Source organism: Aotus nancymaae, unplaced genomic scaffold, assembly GCF_030222135.1.
Source record: "Aotus nancymaae isolate 86718 unplaced genomic scaffold, 86718_ANA_hifiasm-v0.15.2.pri h1tg000089l, whole genome shotgun sequence".
In the NCBI taxonomy this organism is placed as follows: Eukaryota; Metazoa; Chordata; class Mammalia; order Primates; family Aotidae; genus Aotus; species Aotus nancymaae.
Window position 1 is genome coordinate 14737950 of NW_026988504.1, and position 24803 is coordinate 14762752.

Consider the following 24803-nt stretch of genomic DNA (forward strand, 5'->3'; position numbering starts at 1 on the left):
GGCACTGACAGAGATAATGGCTGGACATTTGTGTCCCATGGGTGTGGACATGAAGGGAGGAATTACAGATTGTGTACGCCCAGCCATGGTCATAGACAGGCAATTGTGCCCAGAGAGTGTGTAAGTGGATCAAGAAGAAATGTTCCTGCACCACCTCTGAGGAGGGCAGTGTCATTGGCAATTATCCAGCCATAAGAACACAGGCACTGGGGTCTCAATCCTGAACCTCTTCTTTTGTGTGTTTTGTGGGCCTGTTCCCATGCAGACAGGCTCCCAGCTTGACCTTTGGAAAGCAGGCTAAGATTGATCAAAAATGTGACCACCGGTGTCTGCATGATGGCATCTATGATGGGGTGCTTCATTCCAGGGCACTTTGTCTTTCTTCTGAGATGCTATCGCCCTGTGCCTACAAGGTGTACCTTCTGCTTGTGAGGCCAGAGGGCCCAGGCTGAGGAGGGGGCTCAGAGCTTCCATGGGGTCGCGCAGCTGCTCTGCGCTTGTTGGTAGACCTGGGCTTGCCTTGGCCCTGAGATAAATCTGAATCCTTGAGGGGAGTGGGTGGGTGGGACGAGTGCATGAGTGCACATTCTCTCTTGGCTTCCATGCCAGCTTCTCCTGCTGTTTTTCATGCCAGTTTTTCACGTGTTTTTTTTCTTGCATTGTTCCCAGGCCAGCCCCTAAGATTTGCAGGACCTGGGGCAAGAATACACATGGAGTCTTCATTCTACCATCTAAAGTTATAAATCAAGTAGAATAGGTCCCATCCTCCTACCCTGACAAAAGTACCTTCACAGCGTCATGGAAGGCCAGGTTCAAGTTTAGAATTTTTGGACTCCTCGGAGTTCTGCCTAGGAACTTGGGAAGTGGGATAGCTAGCCCCGGCCCTCAGCCTCTCCTCTTCCCATCCCTGGCTCTGTTTTACTCCCATGAGTCCTCGCTTGGTCTAGTCTATTTACTATCTAGTTAGTGAATAACAGTCCATCAGTCCATGCACAAATTATTGTCAGGTAAAAGATCAATACAACAAGAGACATAAAGATGAAGAATGTGTGTGTGTGTGTGTGTGTGTGTGTCTGTGGTGGTGGGGAGTTAAGTTGCAGATCTGCTGGAGTCAGATCCTGGATGGGTTTGAATTACAGGCTGCAGAGTTTGGACTGCACATGATGAGGTGGGGGTTTCCAAAGGTTTTGAGTGAAGAGGAATGAAATCACAGCTGAACAGGAAGGAGACCAGTCAGGCAACAGTGTGGAGAAGTGGGGATGTCAGGAGGCTATGACAATAACCGCAAATGTCTCTGTTTTGCAGGAAGTGATGTTCTGCAATGGATCGTCCAGCGGCTGTGGATCTCCAATCTGGGTGAGAGCTCATCCGACGCTCAGTTATCCAAGACAGCTGTGTGTACAGCACCACGGGAGAAACTAAATAGAGACTCAGTCTGTGTTTCTGAGAAATTTACATTTTAGTTGGAGAGGCGTGACCTTCGTGTGTAAAACTGCCAGAATCAAAAGCAAAGGCAGGATAATTTGCGGACAAAGGAATTATTTTATACAAAATATTTAGAACATAAATAACAGGGCTAAGTGAGGCGGACTCAGTCAAGAAAGACTTCCTAGAGGGGGTGCTGTGTACAGCTGGTCCTGAAAGAGGTGATGCTTGTGAGTCGGTGAAGAGGAGCTCTGAGGTCTTCCTAAAAGAGGAGACTAGCGAGAACAATGGTGTAAAAATGGAATGGGTGGGAAGTGGAGGAATGACAACGGAGATTGAGAGTCACTGCTTCAGATGGCTGTGGAGGGTGGCAGAGGGGTGGAAGTGCCCCTGGAGATCTGGAAGATAGGCAATAGGAAGCCGCAGGCCATTTTTGAGCATGGCAATGTGTATGATACTCCTATTTCAACGAGGGTGCCTGGCAACAATTTAAAAGATTGATTGGAGCAGAAAGAAACTGGAGAATGGACTTCACACTGGAAAATAGGCTGTTGGTACCATAAGGCAAACAACTTTAGGACTTGGTCTGTGACGGAAGGAGTGAGGCCTGGAGAGAGAGGGCTGGGGAGGCAGTCTTCCCAAACCTTGAAGGCTGAACTATGGGATGGGGATATGGGTTGAGTCCTTGGGCAGGAGGGTCCTGCAGGGATGGAGGGTGGAGTCCCTCTAGAGGTTGGAAAGATACCTGCTTTCGTCGGTTTGGAGAAAGAACCAAGGAAGTTTGTCCTTTAATTGATATAATTGATAAACAAGACTGTGCTTCCAAACAAACGGGAAGGGGGTGGGAATTAAAGTGAAGCGGAAAGGAGAGGAAGGATCTGGACCTGGGATGCAGGCAGAGCTGAGCTTGGGAGAGAAGCCGACAATAAACATGGTGCTCCTCGCTCATTCTTTGAGTGACAAAGTGTCTGTTGGTCCAACAGAGACATTTTCTTCCCAGTCCTGTGACCTTTCCTAGACCCAAAGGGCCTGTAGAGTTCTCTAGGCCTTCCTTAACCATCACCTGCTGCAGCAGACCACCTGTGGTTTCTGCTAACATCCGGGTTTCCTAGTTCCCATCCACACTTACTGAGCTGTCATTTCTGGGGATAGGATCTGAGAGCTCCTTCTTTTAGCATGCAACCTAGCAGATGCTTGTCCACAGCCAAGTTCGGACCAGTGTTCTCACTGCTTATGAGATGCAGTGCTGTTAGGAGGGGGTACCTGTCCTGGAGTTTGGAGTACCAATGAGGGCCAGCAATGAGCTTTGGAAAGCAGGCTGAGATTACTGGAAAATGTGACCATTGGCCTTTGCACGATGGCCTCTGTGATGGGGTGCTTCATTCCAGGGCAACTTGTCTTTCTTCTGAGATGCTATTCCCCTGTGCCTACAAGGTGTACCTTCTGCTTGTGAGGCCAGAGGGCCCAGGCTGAGGAGGGGGCTGAGAGCTTCTGTGGGGTTGTGCAGCAGCTCTGTGCTTGTTGGTGGAAGTTGGCTTGCCTTGGCCCTGAGATAAATCTGAATCCTTGAGGGGAGTGGGTGAGTGGGATGGGTGCACGGATGCACATTCTCTCCTGGCCTCCTTGCCAGCTTTTCCTGCTGTTTTTCATTCCAGTTTTTCACTTTTTTTTTTTTTGCGTTGTTCTTAGGCCAGCCCCTAAGGTTTGCAGGGCCCGGGGTAAGAGTACAAAAGGAGCCTTCATTCCATCATCTAAAGTGGAATAGGTCCCATCAAGTGGAATAGGTCCCATCCTCCTATCCTCACAAAAGTACCTTCACAATGTCATGGAAGGCCAGGCTCAAATTTAGAATTTTCGGACTCCTCGGAATTCTGCCTGGGAACCTGGGGAGTCAGAGAGCCGGCCCCGGCTGTCTTAGCTCTGCTCTTAACATCCATGTCTGAACTGCTTCTCCCCAGAGGCACAGAACCTGGGCAACTTTATTGTCAGATATGGCTACATTTACCCCCTGCAAGACCCCAAGAATCTCGTTCTCAAGCCTGATGGCAGCCTCTACCGATTTCAGGTGAGTCTTGGACTTGACCATGGGTGTTCATATGGGGTTGATCTAATTTGAAAAGATAATTGGTCAGCTTCATAGTTTCACAGATCAGGACTTCAGAAACGGTGGAGAGGGCTAAGGTGGTTCAATCTCTTTAGTCACAGGGTTGGGGTCCATCGAGCCACAGTCCAGTTTTAAAGTGTGGTTTCCCTGGTTTCTTTTGCAGACACCGTATTTCTGGCCCACCCAGCAGTGGCCAGCTGAAGATACTGACTATGGTAAATACTCCAGCCCCAACTATGCCTTTTTAATGCTTAACATGCTGCTTATTTACTTGCTGCATTTTGGTGACATTTGTCTTGCTGTCATCATGACCTTATGTTGGTTCCCATCTGCACTGGGCATGTCCCCAGGGGCAAGGGACTGGGTGTGCTGAGCATTTTATCCCCCTCTCTGAGCACAGCAGCCTCAGGCTTAGCAAGGCTGCAGATGGGGTTTCGAAAGATGATGATGATGGAAAATGTCACTGCTTTCGTTTCCAGCCATCTATCTGGCCAAGCGAAATATCAAGAAGAAAGGGATTTTGGAAGAATATGAAAAGGTATGGAGGTGCTTTTAAGTAGAAGTTATTATAATTGAGTGGAATATAGTTTTGGGCTGTATTTTCCTCTTTCCCACATCACTACATTCATATGCGCCCTCATCTACTGTCCTTCTATCCAGCTAGCCATCCATTTACTAACTAGAAGCAGCTTGCTGAAGTAAATTTTTCCCTATGTCTAACTTCAGTTTCTCCTGCCATAATTTAAGCCTTGGCTCAGTGGCTGCTGGGTGGCTCCCTGCTTCCTTTGCCATCCCAAAACAATGTGACATAATTAATATGCACTCTAATGGACAACTCTTGGTTAACAAATCTGAACTTGATTTTTTTTTTTTTTTTTTTTTTTGAGATAGGATCTTGCTATGTCACCCAGGCTGAAGTGTAGTGGCACAATCTTGGCTCACTACAACCTCCTCCTCTCAGGTTCAAGTGATTCTCCTGCCTCAACCTCCTGAGAAGCTGGGATTACAGGCGTGCACCACCACACCTGGCTAATTTTTGTATTTTTAATAGAGATGAGGTTTCACCATGTTGGCCAGGCTAGTCTTGAACACCTGACCTCAAGTGATCCGCCCGCCTCTGCCTCTCAAAGTGTTGGGATTACAGGCTTGAGCCATAGTGTCTGGCCCAAACTTCAGTTTATGATGGGAAAATAATAGTACTGTATAGACTTTTGTTTTAGGCTGGGTGAGTCCAGTTTCCCAAAGAAACATACTAGCCCTCAAAAGGCTATCATGTCTGGGTACAGGGTGACAATCTTGCTGTGTTTTTATTCTTTTGTTTTGTTTTGTTTTGAGACAACATCTTGCTCCATCACCCAGGCTGGAGTGCAGTCTTTGCTCACCGCAACTTCTGACTTCTGGAGTCAAGCCTCAACCTCCCACGTAGCTGGGACTACAGGCACACACACTACCATACCTAGCTAATTTTTGTATTTTTTTTTGTAGAGACAGGGGGCTCAGGCTAGTCTCAAATTCCTGGGCTCAAGTGATCCACCCACCTCAGCCTCTTGAGATGTTGGGATTACAGGCATGAGCCACCATGCTAGGGCACGTTTTCATACAAACATGTTTTCAGAGATGCCAGCATCACATCAATTTTAGGGCTTATTTTTGTACATTTGCGATGCTCCGTTATTAAATATTGAGTTTCCAGGTTGAGTGCCTGTGATCCCAGCATTTTGGGAAGCCAAGGTGGGAGGATCACTTGAGGCCAGGAGTTCAAGACCAGCCTGGCAACATAATGAGACCCTATCTCTATGAAAGATTAAAAAGTTAGCCAGGTGTGGTGGCATGCACAGGTGGTCCTAGCTACTGAGGCAGGAGAATGGCTTGAACCCAGGAGTTTAAGGCTGCAGTGAGCTATGATTGTACCACTGCACTCCAGCCTGGGCAACAGAGCGAGACCCTGTCTCAGAAAAGAAAAATGACTTTCAAGTTCTTTCCATCTTCCATCCTCACTTCCTAATCAGATTTGGAATACATTTATTTTTACAAAAGTGAAGAAAACCAATAAAAGTGAGGCTCGTTGTAACAGCTTTTTGAGAATTCGGTGCTGTTCCATGAGCGAACACTGTGGTGAAGCCAGCTCAGGCACCACTGGGCTGGGTCTGCGGTTGCCATGAGCCAGGGGCGTGCCCTTGGTGACTTAGAGTTTGTTGCTCTCCAGCACATGACATATATCTTGGGGCTTACTCTTCTCATTTTGTTTTTCTTCTCTAGGAAAATTACAATTTCTTGAACCAAAAAATGAACTACAAGTGGGACTTTGTCATTATGCAGGCCAAAGAGCAGTACAGGTGAGTGAAGGGAGGCCACGCTTGTCCTCGCGGTGGCTTTCCTCCCTCTCTTCCTTCTTTGTTTCCTTTTATTTTATTTTTTAATTTTAATTTTTATTTTTTTGAGGCAGAGTCTTGCTCTGTTGCCCAGGCTGGAATACAGTGGCGTGATCTCAGCTCTTTGCAACCTCTGCCTCCCGGGTTCAAGTGATTCTCCTGCCTTGCCTCCTGAGTAGCTGGGATTACAGACACCTGCCACCACACCTGGCTAATTTTTTTTTTTTTTTTTTTTTTTTTTTGTATTTTTAGTAGGAATGGGATTTCACCATGTTGGCCAGGCTGGTCTCGAACTCCTGACCTGGTGATCGGCCCACCTCAGCCTCCAAAGTGCTGGGATTACAGGCCTGTAATTACATGGGTTACACTGCACCTGGCCTCTTTCCTTTTATTAAAATAAACTTGTTTTTGAGCATTTATGTGCCTAACACTGGACTGGGCAGAGGGAATAAAAAGATACAGCCTCACAGGCCAGGCAGATGAAAGGATAGACCATGGTGCTGCTGTGAGATGAGGCCGTCTGACTGGAGTCTGCAGAAGGAGTCGTAGAAACGGCATTGAACTTGGGGGCTGCCTAGGAGGGGTCCAGATGAAGGATGGCAGTTGCAGAGGAAGAGGAGCAGTGTGGTGGGAGGGAGGGGCTCTCCGCAGACAGAACCAGAGCCTGGAGGCAGGAGTGTGTCTGCTGCAGGCAGTTCCTTGCAGCTGCAGCTGAGAGTGCAGAGTGTGAAACTGGCAGAAGTTAGAAAGATGTGAACTAGAGAAGTTAGCAAGAGCGGATCGTGAGAGGGCTTTGTGCTGAGGGCCACGAGGAGCCAGAGAATGATGTTTAAGCAGGGAGGATGCATAGTGATCAGATTCTCATGTTAGAACCACACACCACTCACTTGCATTTGCCTGCTGCAATATCAGAACTGGAACTGGAAGTCCCCTCCAGGGCTCTGCCTTAATGACAGCTGGATGCAGATGTTGGGGAAAATGAGTGGTGGGGAGAGGGTGTCTGTCAGGACAAGGTTAGGCTATCATAACAAACAGGCCTCAACTCTCAGGGGCTGGAAACCACAAGGTCCATTTCTTGCTGGTGCTCCTCATCCACTGTGGGGCAGCTGGGGCCCTGACGTGCTTTCCCTTCCTCCAGGACCCATGCGGAAAGAGCAGCACCATCTGGGCTTTGTCGTTGCTTAGCAGGGACAGGGATTTCCTGTGTGTATCAATCAGAGCAACCCTGTCATTGTGCTCATGAGTCACAAGGCAAAGCAGGTCAACTTCGAAGGGTGGTGGGTGGGGACATAGAATCCTACGGGGTACCTGAGAAGGAGAGCTGGGAACATCTGGTGACCCGTACCAGTGATTATCAAAACAGATGATCTCCCCAGTCCAGCCTCATTCACTGTGACAGACCCAGATCCAGGAAGGTCTAAACTTGCTGGGCTGGTTGGGGAAGACCTGATTCTCATCCAGCAGCCTAGGTATTGGAGTAGTGATGAACACTGTTCACAGGAGAGCTGGTCTGGGAAAAATAGTTTCTTCTGGCGGAACAGCTTTATTGCCCTCCATGGGGGAAAATATGTTCTTAGGGTTTAGAATCAGGTAGAACATCTGTGAGAGAGCTGCCTCTGCTCATTAGCCACAAACGTGTTTCTACCTGGGCACATTTGAGGCGAAACAACGTGGGTTATCTTTAATCACTTGCATTTGTTCATAAGGCATCATTTGGTGAGTTTTTGGGTGCTGTCTCACTTTGTTTGTGTGGGAAAATACTTATAATAATAATTATTGTCACCATTCATTTCTACAAGTGGTGAAACTGAGGCTTAGGGAGTTGAAAACTACTTAGCTGAGGTTGCTTGGTGAGATAATGGTAGAGCTTGGGCTGATATGACTTAATTCCATTGGTTGCACCAGTTTTGAGTTTCTGATGGGTTCCAGCACGGGGCTGGGCTCCAGGGACACAGAGAAGGGTAAGATGTGCCCATCTCCCTCAGCCCCTCTATCCCCTCCTCCTCCTGTCTGGTCTGAGCAGGACGATCCCAGCAACCCACAGGACCATGAACCCTGACATCTGTTTTCCAGGGCCCTCTATGTGCTCTTGCAGCTCGGAGCTATTTTCAGTGACCTCTGCAGGTCCACCACCCAGGCCTTAGCCTCAGTCGGGATACAGCTCTGTGCTGCCAAGATCCTGGGACATTCCCCTCTTCCATTCACTTCCAGATGCCCTGGAATGGGCGATTACTAAAAAGCTTGCTCCATTTGAGATGGCTTTTTCCCACTAATTTTATGGCTTAAAGGCTGCCTCTGATTTCAGATTTAGAGTCTCAGCACAAAATGAGGTTGTCCATGTAGGTTGGCCCATGAAGTAGTCATTTTGTTTTGCTAAGTCCCCTCTTCCAAGTTCCAGACTCAGCATCCAGCTACCTACTCAAGAGCTCATGTTGCTGTCAAACCTCAAACTTACCTTGTCCATATTTGAATGTTTTTTCCTCACTCTCCAAACCTCTTCCTCCAGTATCACCCATATCAGTACCTCTGCTGCTTCTACACTGGTTGAGCCAACCTCGCCATCACCTGAACCATGGCAACATCCTCCCAACTGGCCTCTCTCCTCCCATTTCACCCCCCATGTTTGAAACACAAGTAAGATTGCCTCACGCCATCTTCTCTAGCTGTTGAGGAGAACTCTCACTTGCAATGTCACTTCCTCAAAGAGGCTTTTTCTGATTAGCTGTTACTGCATTCAGATCATCCTAAACTTAGTGGCTCAAAACAGCAGCAGTTATTTTATTATATGTCCTGACTTCTATAGGTTAGGGATTTCGGAAGGTCTTGGCTGAGCAGTTCTGATTCAGAGTCTCTTGAGTGGTTGCTGTCAGACGACTAGAGATGGTGGCCTGGAGCAACTGGGGGCTGCCATTTCTTGCTCTCTTCTTGTAGCCTCTCTGTGTGGTCTAGCTTGAGCTTCCTCACAGCATGGCGGCCTCAGGGAGGGTTGTGAGATTGCTCACAGGTGTTTGGGGACTTCAAGACCACATATTCCAGTAAGGAAGGTGGCAGCTGTCCCACCATTTGTGGCCATGCCTGACATCCCATGTTGGTAGAAACCATCACAAAATCCCACCTGGCTTCAAGGGGAGGAGACATAGACCCACATCTTTCAATGGAAAGAGTGACAAAGAATTGTAGACATACAAAATCACCACAGAGGCCATTCCTGATTCTACGTGATGGTACCCTGAATGTTTCCTTATGGCACATAACACAATTTGCAATTCTGTTTTGATTCTTTGTGTATATGATATTTAGTCCAAAGGCTACTCAAAGGTGGGAACTATGTCTGTTTGATTCTTTGACTGTGTGTGTGATGTTTAGTCCAAAAGCTACTCCAGATCAGGGAATATGTCGTTTGGTTCACCAGTAGACTCCCAGTGCTTGGAAAATAGTGGAAGATCAATGAATACATGAATGAACGAATGAATGAATGAGCGAATGAATAAGCAAATGCTGTTACTGAAAAACAAATCACAATATGACAAACTAAAGTAATTGCTAGTTCACTAACTCTCTTGCATTCCATTTATCACGACTCTCCTCTAATAACATCTGTCTCAGAAAAGCAGAAGAGCAAAGCCGGAAAGGACCCGTGGGGTAAATCAGAGAGTGACTCTATTTGCAAGACTCTCCAGCATTGTGGAAACTCTGCAATGCCTCAGCCCAGTTGTGGCCCATGCTCCTGGGGTCAGGGGCTAGTAAACCTGGTCGAAAATCCAGTTAGGCTGTCAGGGGGAAGTTGGAACAACAGCATTTATATTTAATTTCCAGAGGAGGCTGACGGAATGCCCAAATGGAATGGCACTGTTCACCATCTGGCTTCCTGGGTGTTATGATGTTTTTCACAGTACATTAACGGGGAGATGAATCCACCGACTCTGTCTCACAGAGGGCGTGTGCGTCATCCCACGTTGCCTGGGAAAACAAGCATTAACAAGTGTGAGAGCTGGTCGCCGTGGCAATGGTACAGAAGGAGCCCATGGGATGATGATTAGTGTTACTTTGCCCCTGGAGGAAGAAGGCCCTGCATCATTTCCCATCTGGAGTCGGAAAGGGAGAGACTGAGAGATAAAAAGGAAAATCAACAGCCTTTTTTTTTTTTTGAGATGGAGTTTCGCTCTTGTTGCACAGGCTGGAGTGCAATGGCGTGATCTCAACTCACTGCAACGTCTGCCTCCTGGGTTCAAGCGATTCTCCTGCCTCAGCCTCCTGAGTAGCTGGAATTACAGGCGTGTGCTACCACGCCTGGCAAATTTTTGTATTTTTAGTAGAGATGGGGTTTTACCATGCTGGTCAGGCTGGTCTTGAACTCCTCACCTCAAGTGATCTGCCCACCTCAGCCTCCTAAAGTGCTGGGATTACAGGCATGAGCCACTGCATTGGGCCATGAATAACCTTTTATAGCAATGAGGTGTGCTCAGGAAAAGCCCTGACTTAGCACAAACGCTTTGCAGACACAGGTAGGAAGGAGAGAGGACTCTCCAGATCAGCATCTTCGTCACCATCCCACAGGTGCCTGTCCAGACATTGACTGTGTTGTTTGCCCAAACAGGGAAAAGTTAAGAAGCCAGGAGGTCAAATGTCAGCCTGGAAGGTCACCCATGCATGCTGAGCTCCAGTGGTGAAGTTGGTGGAGTTGGTTTCATTTAGGGCTAGTGGTGGCAGCATGATCTCAGGCAGCACTGTGCTGTCCAGGGGAGCTGGACCCCAGACCCGACTCCCAAGTGCAAGTCCCACTTCTTCCAGTCGCTGCCAGTGTGACCCTGGTGGGTTGATGGGGCATTTACCCCCTCTTTGTTTCAGTGCCCTGAACTTTGAAGTGAGAAAAGGCCACTGAGGATTAAGTGAGATCAAAAGAGTTAATACGTGTCAAAGTGGTTAGAATAGTACTAGTACGTAAGTGTGATGTCAGTGCTTGCTGTGTTCCTTATTATTATGGTATAAGTGAATTACTTGGGCAGGCTAGGGGAGAGGTGTAGGTCATCAGGAATGGGGGGCATCACTAATCAAAAGCTACAAAGTCTTACTGCCCTTAAACATGGCTTTTGACTTTTCAGGGCTGGAAAGGAGAGGAACAAAGCAGATAGATATGCCCTGGACTGCCAGGAGAAGGCATACTGGCTGGTGCACCGATGCCCTGTGAGTACCCTCCTGCCTGGTTTGCTCTGTCTCTTCCTGTGCCTCCCTCCTCCATCCTGCACTCTCCATGCCTGCTGCCAACTCCCCTTTCTCTAGGGTGAGAATTGGAGCAGCAGAAGGAGCTGCTCAGTGTTGGGTTAGCATCCAAGTGCCTCTTGGCCAGAAAAGGAAGTTCTCTGTCTGGACGGGGTCTGCTCAGGGCCCATCTGTTGGTGTTAGGTAGGAAGGAACCTGAATGACTTTGTCTTTTGTGAGGGCTGGGACTTTTCTTTGCCAGGATACCATACCTTGGGAAAGGAATATACAGAGAAAATTAGAACACAGGCCCCAACGTAGGCTCCAACATAGAAATGTAGAGTGCCGTGAGAAAGGAAACTACATGGCCGGCGTTCTCCTTTGTGTCTCTGGCTCCCTCTCCGAGATCCAGTTCCAGCAGCTGAGATGGGAGGAGGAGAAGGAATGCGTCTGTGTTGAGCTTCTCCTTGCTTGGAATACACTGAATCTCTGGCTCTGAGACTTTCAGTAGCCCAGAGAGACAAGCTGTACAGAGTTGGTTTAACTTGTCCTGGCTCGTCACTGGGAAACGGTAGCCTCGTCCCCCAGCACAGAGAAGTGGGCACCACATCCTGGGATTAACTCTGCTATCTCGGTTTCCTCCTGTCTCAGCCCCCTGTGCTGCCTATGGGTCATGGGAGGTAGAGGATGTAAACCAGATTCTGGAAACTGAAGAGTCAGAAAGAAATGTTCTTCCTCCTTTTCCTTTCGCTTTCTTGCCTGCCAGGTATCAGAAATTCTCAGAACCAGAAAGAGAACCAAGTGAGACTTGGTGTCATAGCTTATGGATTTTTGAACTTCAATCCCATCTGATTTTGGCTGTTTTGCTTAGTTTCTTTATATACTCAAAACAGATTCTCCTAAGGTGTTCCACCCTGTAGGGGCATGGGTTTAGATGCTGTGTTGTGAAGGTTCTGAGGTTGATCCCCAAGTAGCTTGTTTGATTTTTTTTCTTTGCTTCAGGGTTTCTCCTCTAGGGAAACCAGTTTACAGATGCCTGACACAGGTCTCCGGGGGGCTGGGTGACAGAGCACAGGGTCCCAGAGACAAGCACGCCTCCCAGTTGGTAGTGTAGAAGCAAGCTCTTTGTATAAGAAGGAGCCGCACATTGCTTGTGTGTTCCAGAAGAAGCACTCCATGGTGAGGATAAGGAGATGTGGCGGATGTGCCACATTTGGCAAGATGCCTTGGTGCCCAGTGGTCCCATGTGCAAGGGAACCCTGCTTCTTTCAAGGTGAAGAATGGCTTCTATACTGCTATACTATATGCAGAGACTCCTCACTGTGGGAATGCCGAGGTGACTGCATTCCTTGAAAAGTGACATAGACTGGATATGCATGCCATCTGCCCAGGGTCCCTCTCCTCCCCTCTGTCCCTGCAACTTGAAGGTCTATAAAATGAAAATTGATCATCTAGGTTCTCCTTAGTTCTCCTGGAGTAAGCTCTCAGCCCCAACCAGGCAAATGGCTGAGTGGCTCTTCACAGCATGGTGCAGAATCACGTAAATATGACAACGTGTCTCTATGACCATCACCTCCCCCTCCCCCATCTCCACCACCATAACCATCATCCCATCTCCCACTCCCTCATCTTCCTTATCTCCCTGACCTCTACCACCTCTCTCTTTCCCCACTTTCTCCACCACCCTTATTGCCATCGTCATTGTTGTCATTGTCACCATCACCATCACAGCAGACATGAACTGAGAACTCCCAGTGTGCACACTGGGTGCTATGCTAAGCCTTCTGCATTTTTTTTTTTTTTTGAAATGGAGTCTTACTCTGTCACCAGGCTGGAGTGCAGGGGCATGATCTCGGTTCACTGCAACCTTTGCCTCCCTAGTTCAAGCGATTCTCCTGCCTCAGCATCCCAAGTAGCTAATTTTTTGTACATTTAGTAGAGACGGGGTTTTACCATGTTAGCCAGGATGGTCTCAATCTCCTGACATTGTGACCCGCTCACTTTGGCCTCCTAAAGTGCTGGGATTGTGAGCCACCTCGCCCAGCTGGCCGTCTTCTGCATTCTTGTTGAACCTTTGCAGCCCTGTATGGAAGGCATTGTTATTATTCTAATTTTACTGATAAGCAAGTAAAAGCTCAAGGATGTTGCTAATTTCTCCAAAGTTACACAGCTAGTAAGTGCCAGAGGGTCTGAACCCACGTGCCACTGACTGTGGAGCCTCCCACCCCACCCCACCCTGCCCCGGCTTAGCCTTGTGCGCTTCTGCTTCTCATGGCAATGTCTTAGCGCGGTTCAGCCCTTTGCTTTCCTCCTGGGTCATTAGAATGTCGCCTGGGTCACTGCTGCTCTCAGAAGCCGAATACCTGGGTCCACACGTTCCTGGTCCCTCTGACAGCACTGGGAGCCCAAGTTCGGCATGAGGATTTGAGGGACTCGGAGTGGTGCTAGAACTTCCAGGACATGAAACTGCTCCCCACATCTAGCCTCTCTCATGGCTGCTCCCTAAGTGAAAACCAGATCAGTAGTCAAAGATGAGGCAGGAGTGCAGTGGCCCCACTCTCTGCGATTTTCTTAAAATGCTCCCTGTCTCTTGTTGGCCTGGGTGGGTGGAAGGTAACCTGTTTGAAGAGCATCTCAGTCTAGGAACTGAGCAATCTGACAGGCTCAGGAAGCTCCGGAACTCACAGACTGCCAGACTGTCTCCAGCAGACCCAAACAAACCATCAGTTCAATGGGAAAAAAGCCAGCCAAGGCAAACCAAGCACTTGGCACCGTGGAGTGTCATGGCTACTCTGTGTCAGGCTGTAACCAACGATTGTAGAGTGAGACGCAGCCCGCAGCTACTGAACCGACTCATGCACTTGTTCATTTGTGTGTTCATTGATCCATGAAACCTTCACTGAGCCTTGCCTTTGTCCCAGGGAAGGGGTTAGGTGCTGGGTGTGAAATAACTAACAGCCAAGAGTCATTGAGCGTTTCTCTATGCCTGTGTCAAGCTCTAGACACAGAGGAGCTCATTTACGCCTGATGCTATGACGTAGGGAATATCACCATCCCCATTATTCAGATGGAGAAATTGAGGCTCATAGAGGTTCAGTAGCCTGCCCAGTTCTGGGAGAGGAAGCCACATCTGTCTGATGGCAAAACTTGATACACTGCTTCTGTGTAAGGAGCCCCTACCTGTGGTCCCTCTCTCAGCTCAAGGAGCTCAAAATCCAAATTGCTGGAGCACAGGTGAGTGGCACTCTCCCAGAGATAAGACCTAAATGCAGAAGGGGCACAGCGAGAGGGTGATTGATTTAGAAAGGCGGGGAGGAATGTCTGATAGATGCTGTATTAGGGAGATCCTCACTGGCAAAGGCCAGGACCCCACATGGGTGGTGGTAGTTGAGGGCTCTGCCCTGAATTCCCATCCGGAGCCCAAATGCCACCTGTGATTCAGCATCCTGTAATGAAGGAAAACGATGTTCCTCACTCATTTTTTATGCAAATGGAACTAAGTACAGATCTGAGCACCATGCAAACAGCAGTGAGTTTTGTAAATGAACAAAGGGAGAAAGTGCTCCCTTAGACAGTCCTGTGGAGGCCCTCCCTGCATCTTTGCTGGGCCATCTGTGACTTCGTGCCTGCCAAGGATATAGTCTCCCAAGGATATAGTCAAGTGTATAGCATACACTTGATATATGCTAAATCAAGTGATCCCTTATCTGCATATCAAGCTAAATGACCCTTGTTTCAACTGAATATGCAGACACCTGCCAGAGAAGGAGATATCTGCCCTCCATTTCTCATTGGGGTTGGGCTAAATGTCTGACAGTGGAAAATGGCAAAATAAATTGAGGTATATTAACGTGATGGAACATTGTGAAGCTATTCAAATAGTATTTTCAAAGGCCATTCATTGACCTAGGAAAATGGTCTGACATACAATGTGGATTTTTTTTTTTTTTTTTTTTTTTTTTTGAGACAGAGTCTCGCTCTGGAGTGCAGTGGCATGGTCTCAGTTCACTGCAACCTCCGCCTCCCAGGTTCAAGCGATTCTCCTGCCTCTGCCTCCTGAGTAGCTGGAATTACAGGCACCTGCCACCATGCCTGGCTAATTTTTGTATTTTTAGTAGAGTCATGTTGTCCAAGCTGGTCTTGAAATCCTGATCTCAAATGATCCACCCGCCTCAGCCTCCTAAAGTGCTAGGATTACAGGCGTGAGCCACTGTGCCTAGCCTGACATAGAATGTTATATTATAAATCCAGGGTGGAATGCTCCATGTGCTCTGGTCCAAAAAAAAAAAAAATATATATATATATTTTGTGAATATCTGCTCTATGCCAGGCACTTACTGTGCAATGGGGATATTTGGATTATGAGCCAAGGCAGGCATTGTTCATGACCTCAAGGAGTTTACTGCAGTCTGGTGGAGAGATAAAGACTCAAATGATTAAACCAATGAATGAGCAACCACAGAATGCCATGGCAGCGGGTAGGAGGCAGGGCCCTTCATCAGGTTGGGGGGTCAGGGAACACAGGACACAGGATTTGGAGAGTGACATTCAAGCCAAGATCCTCTGGGAGCTAACTTTCCTGATGCTGCATAGTAAATTTGTCTCCCCGTTTCTCCTCATCTCTATTTTTTTTTTTTTTTTGAGATAACGTCTTGCCCTGTCACCAGGCTGGAGTGCAATGGCATCATCTCGGCTCACTGCAACCTCCACCTCCTGGGTTCAAGTGATTCTCCTGCCTCAACCTCCCGAGTAGCTGGGATTACAGGCATCTGCCACCATGCCTGGCTAATTTTTTTGTATCTTTAGTAGAGACAGGGTTTCACCATGGTGGCCAGACTGGTCTCGAACTCCTCTCCTCATGATCTCCCCACCTCAGCCTCCCGAAGTGCTGGGATTCCAGGCGTGAGGCGTGTGCCCAGCTTCATCTCTATTTCTTTTCCTTGTTTTATTTTGTTTAGAAAATGAGTTAGTGTTTTACTTATTACTTGCTTTCTGTTCCATGCATCAGAAGAGTCGGATACTTTTCAGAAGAGAATGAAATGAGAGAAGGAGGGGCGGGGGCACACGGTAGAGTGACACTGAGAAGTGTCCATTAGCTCCCACGCTGGCCCTGCTCTGCATGTGGGTTCCTGGGAATGCTGCCTCCTCACGAGCAATTGTCAGGAGCACAGGAACCCCTTTCCTGACCTGAATGTTGAGACATTCAGCAAATTGCCTCTGTGGCTTACGCCCAAGGGCTGTTGTTGTGGGGGGGGGTCACACCCTGGTGTTCACAGTTCCTCTGGGTGAAGGAGAGGAGCTTGCATGTCTCTGGAGGGTTCAGGAGAAAGCGCCTGCTGCCTCCTTATCTGCGGGCGGCACCCTGCAGGATGCATCGGCTGCCCTTACTTCCTGGGCACTGACAGTCAGTTCTTGTTATCTTCATCCGAACACCCTGTTGTGTGCCAGAAACTGCGTCAGCAGCACTCTGGTGACGATCGCAGTGGATCAAAGTCTTTACACTAGCTGATGAATGAAGAAATGGATGAATGAAAGGAGCCAGGGAGTCACTGAAACCAGCAGAGTCAGAAAGGCGGCCCCCTCGTGAGTTTTGAGGTCAGGGGACTGGAATGGGACCACAGCTTGATTGGGAACAACTGAGACTTAAAGGCTGCTGCCCACAGAGGTGCAAGAGCCCAGGCAGCAGCAGCCAGAGGACTGTGCCTGGCTGTTCTGTAGGGAAGGGGTGAGGAGAACCAGCTTGGGGCTGGAACTGGACAGGCTGGCAGCATCATAAAGCCGAGCGGGTAGCTGCGGGTCTGAGAGTCTAAGGCTGTCTGGTCCTGGCAGCTGAGGGCACAGTGGAGTCTATCTCAGTTGTGCAGTGCACTGTTGAGCACTGGGGCAACCACATTTATATCAGAGCCTGGGGCACATTGGAAGGAAAGAACTAGATGACAAATTCAAGACCGTGGCAGACAAACACACTGAAGTCACTGAGGCTCTGAGTGCCCGTGGAAGAGCAGCCAGACAATGGTTGTAGGGCATCGTGGGCGCAGGCTATGTGTGTGAGTGTGAGTGCATGTCACTGTGTCAGGGTGTGCATGTATGAGAGTGTAAGTGTGCGAATGTATGACTATGTACTTGTGCACCTGTGAGCATGTATGTAAGTGTGCATATGTACGTGTGAGAGTGTGTGTGCATGCATGTAAACGTATGTGTGTCAGTGTGTGTGTGTGTGTATGTGTGAGCATGCATAGGTGTGTGCATGTATGTGAGCATGTTTGTGTGTATTCATTCTCACAGTGCTATAAAGAAATACTCAAGACTGGGTATGTATGTATGTATGTATGTATGTATGTATGTATGTATTTATTTATAGTTAGAGTCTTGCTCTGTTGCCCATGCTGGAGTGCAGTGGCACAATCTCAGCTCACTGCAACCGCCGTCTCCTGGGTTCAAGCAATTCTCCTGCCTCAGCCTCTTGAGTAACTGGGATTACAGGCACATGCCACCATGCCCAGTTAATTTTTGTATTTTTAGTAGGGACGGGGTTTCACTATGCTGGCCAGGCTGGTCTTGAACTCCTGACCTTGTGATCCGCCAGCCTCAACCTCCCAAAGTGCTGGGATTATAGGCGTGAGCCACTGTGCCTGGCCAAGACTGGGTAATTTATAAAGGAAAGAGGTTTAATTGACTCACAATTCTGCATGGCTGGGAAGTCTCAGGAATCACGGTGGAAGGGGAGAGGCAGGTCTGATATAGCAAGAGAGGTCTGACATGGCAGGTCTCAGGTGAGAGATAGTGAGAATATGAAAGAGGAACTGTCAGACATTTATAAAACCGTCAGATCTCATGAGAACTTACTATCATGAGAACAGCGTGGGGGATACCACCCCCCATGATCCAATTACCTCCCACCTGGTCTCTCCCTCAATCCGTGGGATTATGGAGATTACAATTCAAGATGATATTTGGATGGGGACACAGAGCCAAACCATATTGTGTGTGTATGTATGTGTAGTGTGTGTGTGTATATGTGTGTGTGTAGTGTGTGTGTAGTGTGTGTATGTGTGTGTAGTGTGTGTATGCACGTGTGTAGTGTGTGTATGTGTGTGTGTAGTGTGTGTGTATGTGTGTGTAGTGTGTGTGCGTTTGTGCATGTGTGTAGTGTGTATGTGTGTAGTGTGTGTGTAGTGTGTGTGTGTAGTGTGTGTATGTGTGTGTAGTGTGTAGTGTGTGTATGTGTGTGCATGTGTGTGTATGTGTGTGTAGTGTGTGTGTGTAGTGTGTGTGTGTGTGTCAGGACCTGCATGTATGAGTGTGTGTGAATGTGCATATATATGTATGAGTGTGTGCGTGTGATTGTGAGAGTCTGTGAAAGTGCCAAAGTGTGTGCATGAAGTCTGTCTTCAGTTATGCAGGGGGATTTCTCCACACCAGATTCAGGGGGCAATTCCTAGAACCCTTTTTGCCAAAGACACTGACTCTGCTGAGCCCCTGCCATGTGAGGTTAGATTCCCATGCTGTCATCCCTTCAACACACCTCTCTCAACAGTAATTTATCCTCTGTGTGATTAATTGCTGAGTGGCTACCTCCCCCTTGAGACTGGGAGTGCCTCAATATGCCTGCTGGGGATGCCTCCTGAGCAGTGGTCTCAGGGCACACTCACCATGGGCTCTCCAGGGCTCAGCACAACGTCCAGCACATAGGAAGTGCCCCATAGATATTTGCTGATCAAGATCACTGGTAACAACTAGGGTAAGGATGGCCGTTTCCTTTCCCTGTCCTCCTCCCCACCCACTTTCTATTGCCTTCTCCTTTCTCTTCCCTGTGTCATCTTGTCTGCACCTATTTGCTCCCATGGTAGCCCACTGAGCTAGGTTGCTAGCTTTAGCAAATAAAACACAGGAAACTTGGTTACATTTGAATTTCAGACAAACAGCAAATAATTTTTAAGTAAAATATATTTTATATATTTAGTATAAATATATAATAAGCATCAAAATATTGGGACAGAAATCATTTGCCGTTTATCTGAAATTAACTGGACTTCTTACATTTTATGTGTCAGTTTTACATCTGAGCTGAAACCCAGTCTGATCCCATGGATGAGGCTGAATCTGATGGCTAGAAAACCCAGTTGCTTCCCAACTCTCTGCTTCAGTGTAGCTAGCCTCGTTGGTCACGTGTGCTGAGCAGTGGGTGCATCACACCTGCATGAAGGAAGTGAAAGACCCAAATTTTTTTTTTTTTTTTTGAGACGGAGTTTCGCTCTTGTTACCCAGGCTGGAGTGCAATGGCACGATCTTGGCTTACCGCAACCTCCGCCTCCTGGGTTCAGGCAATTCTCCTGCCTCAGCCTCCCGAGTAGCTGGGATTACAGGCATGCGCCACCATGCCCAGCTAATTTTTTGTATTTTTAGTAGAGACGGGGTTTCACCATGTTGACCAGGATGGTCTCGATCTCTTGACCTCGTGATCCACCCACCTCGGTCTCCCAAAGTGCTGGGATTACAGGCGTGAGCCACCGCGCCCGGCCTGACCCAAATTTTTGATCACAAAGAGTCAAAGAGTTGAGAGAGACCAAGTAAGATTTTCTGCAGAGTTGGGTTACCTGCTGGCAAAGGGAACTAACAGAGATCACAGTCCCAGCTTTGGGCCATGCTTTTACATGTGTGATCTTAAAATGAATACAGCCCCTTGCTCAGCAATAGCTACCTTCCGTTGAGAGTTTCACACCCTATCTTGTTAAATCTTCACAAGAACCTGCCACGTAGGAGGCTTCTTCTCTGTTTCTTAGAGAGGTTAGCAAGTGCAGAGACAAGGAGTGTTTTCTAGGATCTTCTGCACAGCTGGGAAAACCCAGGATTGGCACCCAGAGGTGACTGACAAGCCTGTACTCTCCCAAAGCACTGCTCTGTCATTTCTCTTTTCCCACCCAGCCCAAGACAGAAACCACAGAGTGAGGAAAGGAGCACTGTGGGAAGAGTCAGGAGGCCCATGTATTAGTCTCAATGAACTCTTTTGGAGCCTGAATGTTATCCATCCATATGCCCACTTACCCATCCACCCATCTACTCATTCAACCATCCATCCATCCATTCATCCATCCATCCATCCATCCATCCATCCATCTCACTATGGTGCTGAGTTTGTCATTCACCTGTCTATCCATCCATCCGTCTCTTCACCCATCCATTCACCATCCACATATCTCCCATTTACTCATCCATCCATCCATGCATCCATCCTTCCATCTATCTATCCCACTATGGTGCTGAGTTTGCCATTCATCTATCCATCCATCCATCTGTCCATCTGTCCATCTCTTCACCTCCCACTCACCATCCACCTACCACCCATTTACCTATTCATCAATCCATCCATCCATCCATCCATCCATCCATCTGTCCATCCATCTGTCCATCCATCTCTCCTTACCTCCCCCTTTCCATTTATACACCACCCCATCCATCCATCTCACTGTGGTGCTGGGGATGCCATTCATCTGTCTGTCCATCCATCCATCCATCCATCCACTCATTCATCTATCCATTTATTAACTCACCCTCCATCCACCTATCATCCATTTACCCATCCATCCATCCATCCCTTCCTTCCTCCTTCCCTCCCCCCTCTCCTTCCCTTCCTCCTGCCATCCATCCCACTCTGGTGCTGGGAATGCCATTCATCTGACTGGCCGTCCATCTATCCATTTACTCACCCACCCATCTACCATCTACCGGCCACCCATTTACCTATACATCCATCCACTCATCCATGCATTCCACTATGGTGCTGGGAATGCCAACCACCTGTCCATTTTTTCATCCACCCACCCATCATCCATCCTTCTCTCCATCTATCCTCTGATCTCACTATGTTAGGTGCTGGGGATACTGGGAGGCAGAACAGCCCTCATGAAGCTCACCATCTCACCTGGAGGGTTTCCACGCCCTCAAAGCTCCCTGTGGGCTAGACCACAAGCTCTTCTTAGTTCCATCTCACAACTGGCAGCTTAACTGAGACCCAAAGTTAACCAGAAACTGAAAACTCTCCTGTAATGATCCTTCTGTTGTTTTTATTCCATTTAGCCTGGAATGGACAATGTGCTGGACTACGGCCTGGACCGAGTGACCAATCCGAATGAAGTCAAGGTAAACCAGGTATGTCTCTGCTGCATAGTTTGGGTAGGGCCTAGGTTGGATTCTGGGGCTGGGAACATGTCCACACATCTAGTCATGTCTGTTGGGGCAACAACATCTTCTCTTTGAGACTGCCAAAGACAGGAGGACTGTGATCTCTGTGGACTCAGAGTTGGGCAGGCAGTGGGGCCATGGCAGGATGCTGGGTAAGGAGAAATTACGATTGAAGAGAGACAGAGGATGTAGAGTGCAGGGAAGAGCTGACAGGATCTAGATGGGTGGTTTCCAAACTTTTCTGAGTCACTTCCCCTTTTGAAAATCTGATGAAAGTTATGAGATCATTCTACTCGATGTACAGACAGTCGTTCTGTACACAGTTTCAGCCAGTTAGTTGACCCTGAGGAGACTGTATGCCCCAGCCTCAAAACTCTTGAATTGGCTTTGGATTCAACCTTAATCCACATGATGGGACTTGGACTGTAACACTTCCTTTCACATCCCTGTGGAGTGGGATCTTTGTAAAGATTCTCCAAGCAGTTTTCATTTAAAAAAAGACTCTTTCCTCAAACAGGCCACCTTTCATGAGGGATGGCCAATTTCCTGTGAGTATTCATTTATGAACAGAAATGCAGTTCATAAGCTGTTGAGCCCATGGCCCTATTGACATTTTGGCCCAGATAATTATTTTTTTCCTATTTATTACTTTAATTAATTTACTTAATATTTGAGACAGGGTCTCACTCTATTGCCCAGGCTGCAGTGCAGTGACATGCTCACAGCTCACTGCAGCCTTGACCTTCTGGGCTCAGGTGATCCTCCTGCCTCAGCCTCTTAAATAGCTAGGACCATAGGTGCATGCCACCATGCTTGGCTCATTTTAAAACTTATTTGTAGAGGGGCCAGGCGTGGTGGCTCACGCCTGTAATCCCAGCACTTTGGGAGGCTGAGGCGGGTGGATCACAAGGTCAAGAGATCGAGACCATCCTGGTCAACATGGTGAAATCCCGTCTCTACTAAAAATACAAAAAATTAGCTGGGCATGGTGGTGCGTGCCTGTAATCCCAGCTACTCAGGAGGCTGAGGCTGGAGAATTGCCTGAACCCAGAAGGCGGAGGTTGCAGTGAGCTGAGATCACGCCATTGCACTCCAGTCTGGGTAACAAGAGCGAAACTCTGTCTCAAAAGAAAAAAAAAAACCTATTTATAGAGACGGGGGCTTTCAATGTTGCCTAGGCTGGTCTTGAACTCCTGGGCTGAAGCAATCCTCCTGTCTTAGCCTCCCAAAGCACTGAGATTACAGGTGTGAGCCACTGCATCTGGCTCAAATAGATAATTCTTTGGAGATGTTGCCTGTGCATTTTAGCAGCATCCCTGGCCTCTGCCAGTGAGATGTCAGTACCTCCATTCCTCTCCCTGTCCACCTAACCCCGGAGTCCTAACAATCAAAAATGTCTCCAGACATTGCCCAGTGTACTCTGTGGAAGGAGTCAACATTGCTCTGGATGAGAACCGCTAATTCCGATGAACCAGCCTAAACCCATTTAAACAGGTCTTAGGTAATTTCATTGCTTTCTGCCAAACATTGTCTTTGGGTGGCAAGGATCGTCACCTCTTTAGCCTAGGGTGCATCTATAGGGTTCTGCAGTGCCTTAAGGAATCAGTCGGGCCTGGAGGGGTGTGCAGGGGAAGGAGGAAAGCAGAAGTGGGAGGGGAAAGAAAAAGGAGCCGGAAATGTTAGCAAGGCAGCTCTGGGACAGTGTCTGGCCTTTGCTCCCTGGAGAGCGTCACCAGGGGAATCATCAGGTCTCTTGTCCACAAGCCAAAGAGACCCCTCCTTTGATACACCCAGGGCGCAGTCAGCCTTCAGTCAGCTGTTCCCAGGGCAGCCTTTCACGTGTTCCCCTTGTCAGATAACAGATCACTGCTGAGGCCTTGTAGGCTTGGTTGCCATGGAAACAGAATCCTTGAGTAAAAGACTGAACCTGGGTGAAAGGTTTTTTTTTTTTTTTTTATGGCTAACTGGCTGCTCTGGAAACCTCTTCCCTGGAGAGGAGGGAGAGTGTGGAGGCAGAAAGCACATCACTCATTCTGACATGGGGGGTGGAAACCAAGGGCCACCCATTGGTGACCCAAGCCAGTAGGATACTGCTCAGCTGTGTGTGTGTGTGTGTGTGTGTGTGTGTGTGTTGGGGGGGTGGTTAGGCAGGACCTTAACTTCACCGATTTGAGAGAGAAGCTAAGGAGCAGAACTGCTCCATCCTGGGGGTGACTTCCAAGGAGGGTGACCAGATGACTGTCTTTACTGGGGAGGCATCTTTGTGCCCCTTGGTCCTCAAAGCCTGTGGATGTGGATGCTGGCAACTCTCTCAGCCCAGAGCCCGGTGGGCAGGCTGTGTGTGTGACAGAGGGTGCCTTTGCCGTGGTGGGGTGTGATGCGGGCTGTGTCTCCGCTGTTGTTTACCATCATCTTCTCTGTCCCTTTCTCTCTTCCCAGCTATCTTTCTCCTGTCTGTGCACTCTGGCTGCTGTGGAATAAAGTATTAAGAAGAATAAAGAACTGCAACTCTCATGCATGCAGGACCCCTTCCAGTCCTCCCCTCAGCCAGCCCCTGCCTCAGCTAGTCCCCGCATGCTGTGGTCTATCGGTCTGTCTGCGGGTCCCCTATGTTCCCAGGTTAATCTGCCGTGAGAGGAGAGGGTTGTCAAGAGCACGAAGCATCTCCATAAGGACCTAGGAGTGCAGAGGTTTTGGATTTTTGTCTCACTTCAGAGAACTCATGGTGCCTGAGCTGGTTTGAAAAGAGAGGTCATTTTGAGAACGAATCAATCCTTTTTTTTTTTTTTTGAGATGGAGTCCCGCTCTGTCACCCAGGCTGGAGTGCAGTGGTGCAATCTTGGCTCAATGCAAACTCCGCCTCCTGGATTCAAGCGATTCTCTTGCCTCAGCCTCCAGAGTAGCTGGGATTACAGGCGTGTTCTACCATGCCCAGCTAATTTTTATGTAATTTTAGTAGAGACGGGGTTTCGCTATGTTGGCCAGGCTGGTCTGGAACTCCTAACCTCAGGTGGTCCGTCCACCTTGGCCTCCTGAAGTGCTGGGATTATAGGCATGAGCCACTGAGCCCAGTTGTAAGCTTTTATTTTAGGTTTGGGGTGTACATTTCAGGTAAATCGCATGTGATGGGGGTTGATGTAGATTATTTTATCACTCAGGCAATAAGCATGGTACTCATAGGTAGTTTTTCCATCCTCTCCCTCCTCCCACCCTCCACCCTCAAGTAGGCCTAGGTGTTCGTTGTTCCCTTCTTTGTGTCCTTGTATACTCAATGTTTAGCTCCCACTTATAAGTGGGACCATGTAGTATTTGGTTTTCTGTTTCTGCATTAGTTTGCTTAGGAAAATGGTCTCCAGCTCCATCCATGTTGCTACAAAGAACATGATCTCATTTTTTATGGCTGCGTAGTATTCCATGGTGTATATATGTACCACATTTTCTTTATCCAGTCTACCATTGATAGGCATTTAGATTGATTCCATGTCTTTGCTATTGTGAATAGTGCTGTGGTGAACATTTGC

The 24803-nt window shown here is 48.2% G+C and overlaps 1 protein-coding gene across 4 annotated transcripts in view; it reads left to right on the forward strand.

Annotated features, from left to right (window-relative positions):
* RGS9 (regulator of G protein signaling 9) overlaps positions 1-24803 on the forward strand; it is a 117698-nt gene that overhangs the window by 46450 nt on the left and 46445 nt on the right. For 3 of the 4 annotated variants that reach the window (XM_064369474.1, XM_064369473.1, XM_064369471.1), the window contains 7 exons: positions 1306-1356; positions 3384-3490; positions 3693-3744; positions 4009-4067; positions 5789-5865; positions 11004-11085; positions 21178-21249. In XM_064369474.1, coding sequence (XP_064225544.1) covers positions 1306-1356; positions 3384-3490; positions 3693-3744; positions 4009-4067; positions 5789-5865; positions 11004-11085; positions 21178-21249 — 500 coding nt within the window. The remainder of the gene's footprint in view (positions 1-1305; positions 1357-3383; positions 3491-3692; positions 3745-4008; positions 4068-5788; positions 5866-11003; positions 11086-21177; positions 21250-24803) is intronic. The other variant, XM_064369472.1, reaches the window with a different exon arrangement.